This window comes from Cyprinodon variegatus, unplaced genomic scaffold (genome assembly GCF_000732505.1).
Source record: "Cyprinodon variegatus isolate N-32 unplaced genomic scaffold, C_variegatus-1.0 Scaffold442, whole genome shotgun sequence".
Taxonomy (NCBI): domain Eukaryota; kingdom Metazoa; phylum Chordata; class Actinopteri; order Cyprinodontiformes; family Cyprinodontidae; genus Cyprinodon; species Cyprinodon variegatus.
In genome coordinates, this window is record NW_015150895.1 from 280,622 (window position 1) to 288,728 (window position 8,107).

Genomic DNA, 8,107 nt, shown 5'->3' on the forward strand with positions numbered 1-8,107 from the left:
TCTAAAATGTTTATTTTGGAATAAAGAGGTTAATATAAAAAATATTTTTGTCAGATTCATCGATTAATCGAAAAAATAATCAGCCAATTCATTTAAAATAATCGTTAGTTGCAGCCCTAATCCTAATCAAGGACCGTCTAGATCAGGAACCTCCTTAAGACCACCTCCTATCCTTTTCTCCTCCACCATTAGCTCCAGTCTGTCGCGTTGTTAGAAGATGTGCGTCTGTGCGCTGAGATGCTGTGTTTGTGGGACGGCTGCATGTGAGCGTGTCGTACTCTCGGATGATCCGGTAGCTGCGTTCTCTAAAGAACTCGTTCTCTTTGTCCAACTCTCTCTCGTCCTCTCCGATCGTCACATTGAAGCGCTTCTCCTCAAAGTCGGGCTCCTGCTCTTTGCGGATGGTGGCTTTCTTCAGCACCTACAAGGAAACACCAACACTGTGAGTCTCACTGACACCTGCTGATCAAACCTGCAACAAAATTGGTTCGTCTGCTGCATATCCATCCACCAGTGTTTAATTCTGTGACCTGACCCAGAGGGAGCTGAGGGGTCATCCCTAGTATCAATGCAACAAACCTCCAGTGGAGCCAGAAGGTTTGAATTGACTCAACTGTGGCGGGGCCAAAAGGGCCCTACAGGTGTAAGCTACACATCCATGGAGATAGTCAAGGTAGAGATCCAAACATCTACTGATCCTGACAGGATGTCAGAACATGGATGTTGCTCCTGATTGGCAGCGCTTACCTCTTTGGCGTGCCTCAGTCCTCTCTCCCAGGCGCTCTCCACAGGAGGCTCCACCGGCGGAGGCGGGGGAGGGAGCTCCTCCACCACAGGAGCAGCCTGCAACACGAAAACACTCGGTCAGCCTCCCACAGACAGGGAAGCTTCCAGCTCATGTTTACATGGAGATGAACTCACCCAAGGACTGTTAGGGATGAGAGGCAGGGGTCCTCCAGGGGGCGCTCCATTGGGGGAGAAAGGGTCAGGCTTGCTGATGAGAGAGTAGTTCCCCTTGTCGTTGACTCCAGGGTGGATGAACCTGCAGTTCATCCCCCAGGTACAGTTTCCTGAACAGAAGATGACTGATCAGACCCAGAAACCAGACGGTTGACCGATTTAATGCAATAGGTTAAAGTCGCAGGGAAGCAGCTGTTCCAACCGTTGCATTTCCGAATTCTCCCGAGTGGTGCCCGACTTTACACGAGTGAATAAAGTGAATGTGATTGCACGATTGGTGGAAGGTCCGCAAGAAAGTTTGTGGCCGGTTTGTCGGAAGCATCTTGCTAACCAGTTAGCAACTTAGTGCTAGTAGGTTCCCAATGGGAAACTATATTGGGACCAAGTAGCACTAAATTGGTGAGTTAAAAACGACACTGTCAAGGAACGCTATGGACAGAGGAAACATGCAAGAGGAGGAGAGTTTAGTGTCGGAGGCCGTGGATGAGTCTCATCCGTCATCCATTTTTTATTTAGAGGAGGAAAGCGGGGACGAAGATGTTGTGGAAGAGGACGCCAGGGCGGCAGAAGCTTGGTTTGGTGTAGAAGGCTTCCAGCCGTACATGTTTGAGCCCTTGCCTCGCAACGCTGCCAGTTCTGTTAGCTCTACGCCTGCTGAAGACACAGACGTCCATCCCCGTGAACACTGGGACGGAACTCAATGGGAAAGGAAATTTTTCTGATTTCTTATTTCAATCATTGAGTATATTAGCTGCGACATATGAATCAAGATGCTATGAACGAAAAAATTTGATTGACAGATGACCGTTGATATATGATTGGCTGAATTTAGGTGTTCAGGCTGATGTTTAACTCACTGGCCTGCATAAGATAACAGGATTTTTTGTTTTTTTAAAGAGACATTTTCTAACTTTTGGGACAATATAGTCAGATAAAGAGTGCATTTATATACATGTTTAAGCCAGAATGATTTGACATTTAAATATGACTTCCCTACGACTTTAATCCATCTGACTTTAATGACTTCCTGGGTGATTTTCACCCAGGTGTCATCCTTGTGTCTGAACCAGTCAGTTGTTGAGTTTCGTTGTTTGTGCAGAGTGCTCTGCTCTCCATCTCCTCCATATAAACACAGGCTACACAGTAGCTGGCACGTGTTACTGTGCAGTGAGAGAAAATAATCTCTCAATGTGCAATAACTCATGCACACTACTGTGTAGTCTGTGTCATTTTTTTTACTGCAAGTGCAATAATCCAACTCAACTACTGCGTAGTCTTCCCTCAGATCTCTACTATGCACATTTCTTATATCTAAGGGAAACATATTCCAGGACATTACAACTTTCTTTTTTATGCTTTTTAAAAAAAATACTACTTACACTCTTTTGTCTTTCTTTATATTGTCTGTCATATTTTTATCTTTAATGACATCTTGCTTTAACTCTTTGTTAAATAATCTACCGGAACCAGAATTTCCCTGAAGCAATAATCTCAAGGGAAAAATAAAGCTGAGCCTAAAACTGAACGTTGGCAACAATGAGTGAAAGTGGGGTTCATCAGAAACATCCTCATAAAGACCAATACCTGCATATTGATGTTAGATTTCTGTAATTCCTAGGCTGAGAATATGCCCTTGATTACCGGGAAGCAACGAAAAGAACAAAAACGTGTCAGGAAATGACCTGAAGCAGGTGGTTTACAAAACTGGGTGCATGTTAAAAAACTAGTAAACTACTAGACTAGAAAACTCAACATGCTGGTTTATTTCATACCCAGTCAGCCTCCAATACTGGAGAAACAAACTACAGACGAACAGAGCAGCAGAGGGAGGCCAGGAACTCTAGTGCTTTATACACATATAGTATGTTAATCATCATGTATGCCAGCAGCTTCAGTGAAACAAAGCTGTGCCCGGTGGTTTGCAGTTTCCTTTGTGTTTAATCAAAGCTACCTGGGAAAGATTGACAGGTTCAAATTTGAGGAAGAGATGAGAATCCGACCCTGCATACAGCAACTCTCATTCATTAGAAGCAGACACCAAAAACACAGAAACCTCAGCGCAAGAGCTCCCCCTGCTGGACAACAACACCCCCAAACTGACCCATTCAGCACCACTCTGACCTTTAATGAAGAACCTGCAGATGGGCCGTGGTCTGATCTTCCTGTCTGATGGATCTTTGACCTCTCCTTCCTCCAGATCATCGTCCTGCAGACAGAGACAGAAAGAATAATAACAAAAATCCCCATCAGCATCCAGCAAATGTTCAGTTTCTGCCCAAATATTTTAAGTTAGTCATGGATTTTTGTAACATGGATAAAAAGGGTCATAAAAAATAATTTTTTTATGAACTGTTTTTTCTCTACTTCCAAACTCAGCATCTCTTCATCCATTCCTGCAATAAGAAATTTCTTTTGACTGGATTTGATTAAACTTTTGAGCCTCTCGGTATAAAACAAATATTTTGATCGAGATGAGAAATCTGCTTCCTGGTTTATTGAAGTACCAATAGTTTGCATCCAAATTATGTATGTAAACGGCCATAGTTTTGGGGAAAATATAAGAATTATTCTCTAATTTGTAGTTACAGATCAGTCGTTACTATATTTTAATTTGACAAACCGGATCTTCTCACCGTTCTTTTTCCTGTTTGGTGCGATTGCTGTAACGAATCTTGACCTGGCCGGACCGGAGCTAAAAGTAGCTCGGCTCTGTATTTTGAAGGTGACAGAGAGAGAAGATGCACGTGGTAGAAAAGAGGAGTAGCAGTGCATTTGGAGCAGTTCTCATTTTTGAACTTGACAGACAAGTATTCCACACGACATACGTCAGCGGAGCAGAGCACTAATAGAGGATGTGGAATCTGGGGGTACGGAGCTGTGCAGCAGTCTGCAGTGTCTTGTGTTCTAGATCAATCCTGTTGAGATCCAACATTTTGGCTCGGTCCATCATCGCTGTAGCTGGTTAACGGAATGAAGCAGACTTGAGCAGTAGCTCTAGAGCGTTGGGCTACAGGAACTTCAGCTTCAAAAGGCGATGCGCTCGTTTAGTAAAGTGTGGTGGACCTTAAGACTTTCACTTGGTTTCCACACTGAGCAGCCGGAAGCTATGAACAGTAGCATTTAGAAGAAGCAGAATTCAAGTGAGATTCAGCAATAAGAGAGCGCTGATCTACATCTGGATTACTAACATCTACAGTCAGAGGTAGAAGAGGAGCAGCAGCTTCTCTGGGCTCCAGGTGCTGCTTTCATTGCCCTAAACAAGCATAAAAACTCTTCTCCAGCAGGTTTCTCTGGTTTTAAGGCTGATTTATACTCAGAAACCAGGTCGTCTGCGTGTGTCGCAATGAACGCAGATATAGCCCCGCCCCTTCCGCAGACACTCTGCTGTAGCTCTCCAAAATCGGAGGAGACTACAGACAGGAGGCCTCTGGTTGGTCAAATCTACATCCACTCTACACTATGCGTGTTTCCTGTTTGGTACCTTACCGGCTTGTTTTGTTTGTATGACCGCCATTGTGGAAAACGACTCTTGAAGATGGACCAGCTAGAAGAGCGAGGTGCAAGAGAACGTTGGGACAGTTTTCCACCTGGATCCCCGCTCTTTTTCGCCCTCATCTCCCTCGGTTGTCGCACAAACTTGCCCCCACGTCCTCTCAGCCTCGGCCGTATCTAAACCCACAGCTAGTTCCTGATTGTCCCTCTTGCGTTGTGGCGTGGAATAACATAGTGCAGACCACGCTTCAATACTGGGCATAAATCAAAAATATCTGCGACAAGCTCACTGTGACACACTACTACGGGAGGATAACCAGACTTTAACGCTTCAAAGCAGTGCCTCATCAGCGTCTGAGTCGTGGGACACGCTGCTCTAGCAGCAGCTGCTGGAGTTGGAAAAATTTAAGTTGGAGACACAGCACTGCAGATGCAGAGCGCTATGATCACTCCTCAAACAATTTATTTACGCCTAAATCAACCTGCCGGCAAAATATGTTCGATTTTATTATTCTGGTGCCTTAAAGGAATAGTACATCCAAAACATGATTAGCCTTCATTTTCTACTCACCCCCATGCTGAACAACACTCTGGAGTACTTTTTTGATATCTCAAATGCATCTGGAGATCTGGGAGGCTTCTTGCTGTCTGCTGACATTCAAATAATGGAGGTCTATGGCGCCCGAGGCAGAAAGGTCCATAAAAGTCCACAAAAAACGTGTCAATATTCCTCCATACTGCTCGTCCAATGTATTCCAAGTGTCCTGAGTGGGTAGCGTCCAGAATTTACTCGAAACAAAGTCATTTAGAATGTTTTTAGAGCATAAACAGTAGTGTAAAGGATTTCCTAAAAGCGCGTTCACGAGTCTACGGAAACCGCGGCAGACCAAACCAGATGAAAGTGCGCATTCAGCTCGGCAAAGAACTCATGCTCTTCCTCAACACTGAAGTCCTCAGACGTTTTTCTTTCGTTGTTTCTTTCTTTGCACAGGTAAACAGCACATTTCTTCTTCTACGCTTGCATTATCGGCAGAGCAGACGCTGAATGCGCACTTTCATCTGGTTTGGTCTGCCGCGGTTTCCGTAGACTCGTGAACGCGCTTTTAGGAAATCCTATACACTACTGTTTATGCTCTAAAAACATTCTAAATGACTTCGTTTCGAGTAAATTCTGGACGCTACCCACTCAGGACACTTGGAATACATTGGACGAGCAGTATGGAGGAATATTAACACGTTTTTTGTGGACTTTTATGGACCTTTCTGCCTCGGGCGCCATAGACCTCCATTATTTGAATGTCAGCAGACAGCAAGAAGCCTCCCAGATCTCCAGATGCATTTGAGATATCAAAAAAGTACTCCAGGGTGTTGTTCAGCATGGGGGTGAGTAGAAAATGAAGGCTAATCATGTTTTGGGTGTACTATTCCTTTAAGAATGGATTATGTGCATGAAAACAGCTTTCCAGCCGCCTGGAGCTCGAGGACGCCACAGGCTGCTGTTGAACGGGATTTCCGCTTGTAAAGCGGCTCCGACAGTGAAATAATGCTTGAAGGCAGGATGGTAATCTGGATGACCTGAATGCACAGATTTTCAGGTGGACTTTCTCACTTGCAAACATATTAAAACTACTTTTTACCCGCTGATCAAAGCAAATATATCAATGCTGCTCTCTGCCATTGAACAGCAGAAGCATTGGACACACTTCAGGAGGGTCAAAGATGCCCTTGAGGCACGTCAGACCTTAACGTGAACAAGAATAAAAAAAAATGACACAGCAGGATGTTTTTTTTGCTGCTTCCAGTGCTTGTTGTCTGAACGTAGCAATGGAGCCAGTGGTGCCATACAAGGCTTATAAAAGACTCACATTTTTGCAGCGCTAGGCAGATTTGTTTTTTTGGCTCTTTGAACAGTTTGGGTCGCTGACCCCTGCTTTAGATGCGCCTCTGCTCTGTCCAGCAGCAGGATAAAAGTCCCGCCAAGCAGCCAAACGGACAAACTTACGTCTATCTCTCCTTCATCGATCTCGCCATCGTCTTCATCCTTCTTCCTCTCTCTGAGCCTGTCCGACCCTTTGGAGCCCTCCAGACGCTTTGAATCGTCTCCTGGAGAAGGAGGGAGGATCGGTTTCTTCTCCTTCTTCTTCTTTTCTTGGTTCTCCTCCTCTTCCTCCTCTCCTCCTTCCACTTTGCTGTCTTCCTCCTCCTCCTCTTCATCATGAGCAGGTTCTTCAGGCACCTCCTCATCATAATCCAGTTCATGTTCATCCAGCTCACGGGAAACTGAGGCAGAGTCATCCTTCATCTCCCTCACCACTGCCCTCCTCATGTCCTCCTCCTCCTCTTCCTTGTTCCTATCCTCCTCTACCTCACTTGCGTCCCGCTCTACAGAGGTGTCCTTCCTGTAGCCCCCATAGCCTTCGTCCCCACCTTCGCCATCTTCCTCGGACTCAAAGTTCTCCTTGTCCTGCTCTGGCTCCAGGTCCGGGGACTGCGGCGTGTCCAGGACCTCGTCCTCTTCCTCAGCCGCCCTCCGTCCCTGTGGATCATCTTCATCCCCCTCCATCAGCACAATGGTCTCGTCCTCCTGTCCCCTGTCTGCTTCTACAGGCTCCTCATCCTCTGGATCAGAGACAAAGTCGGGGACCACTTCGTCCTCCAAGTCTAATCTTCCTCCTTGCTCGTCATCGTCCTCCTCTTCTTCCTCCCCGGTCAGGCCTCCATTCTCCTCCTCTAGGAGCATTTCGCTGTCGGAGATGACTCCGCCTGCCTCGTCCTCAGGAGACGGCGGCAGCTCGCTGTCAGAGACGCCGTCCTGGGGGGACTGGATGGGGCTCTCAGGTGTTTCCATGGACGACGATTCTGGTGGAGGAAGAAGACACAGTAGTCACCTGACCGACCAGAACAAACCACAGCGGACAGGTACATGTAGGGCAACACGGCAGAACATTATGACCAGGACCGCCAAGGTCAGCCAGAAGAACCTGCGCACACTGAAGCCCGGGAGGTCCACTCCTTTAGATGAGCTAAACCTGCTGAAGGTGTGAAAACCCTCCCCTCCCTCCCCCAGAAGGTGGCCTGGCCTGAGGAATCATCCTCCTTCCACCTCATGGATGCTCTGGTCCATCTGCTGCCTGGAAACATGATGGCTGCCATGTCTGACAATGACCACCCACCCAGACCCCACACAGCCAAAGCTGCCAACCCTGACTGGAACCGTGTTCCCCATCAGCTCCTGTTTCAAAGGGACCAGGCACAGCTGACCCTAAACATGAAGACCAGGAAGGTCTGAGTCCTTTGGAGCCATCAGAGCTTATTTGATGTCTCCAAAGAACTCTGAAGAAGGGAATTAGGTGAAGTGGGGTGGGTCAGTCCAAGATTCAAAAGGTGCCAACAGATAAACAGAGATGTCAGCTAAAGCTGTGAAGCTTCAGATGGTTCCCGGCATCCAAGTCCGTCCCAAAGCTGCCCTGGACCACCTCACGCTCTGCATCAGAGGCATGGAGCAGCAGACCTGAACCTCAGAGATGAGCCCAGCAGTATGAAGACCACCGGGACCATGTGCACCTCCCAGTCATTAAAGGAATAGTAGACCCAAAACATGATTAGCCTTCATTTTCTACTCACCCCCATGCTGAACAACACTCTGGAGTACTTT

The 8,107-nt window shown here is 46.7% G+C and overlaps 1 protein-coding gene across 1 annotated transcript in view; it reads right to left on the reverse strand.

The window, feature by feature from the left end:
• Positions 1-154: 154 nt before the first annotated feature.
• Positions 155-8,107, reverse strand: part of LOC107093708 (zinc finger CCCH domain-containing protein 18-like) — a 9,671-nt gene continuing 1,718 nt past the window's right edge. The window contains exons 2-6 of the mRNA XM_015388916.1: positions 6,455-7,311; positions 3,082-3,166; positions 922-1,070; positions 748-843; positions 155-421 (exon numbers count right to left, since the gene is read on the reverse strand). Coding sequence (XP_015244402.1) covers positions 155-421; positions 748-843; positions 922-1,070; positions 3,082-3,166; positions 6,455-7,300 — 1,443 coding nt within the window. The 5' untranslated portion in view covers positions 7,301-7,311. The remainder of the gene's footprint in view (positions 422-747; positions 844-921; positions 1,071-3,081; positions 3,167-6,454; positions 7,312-8,107) is intronic.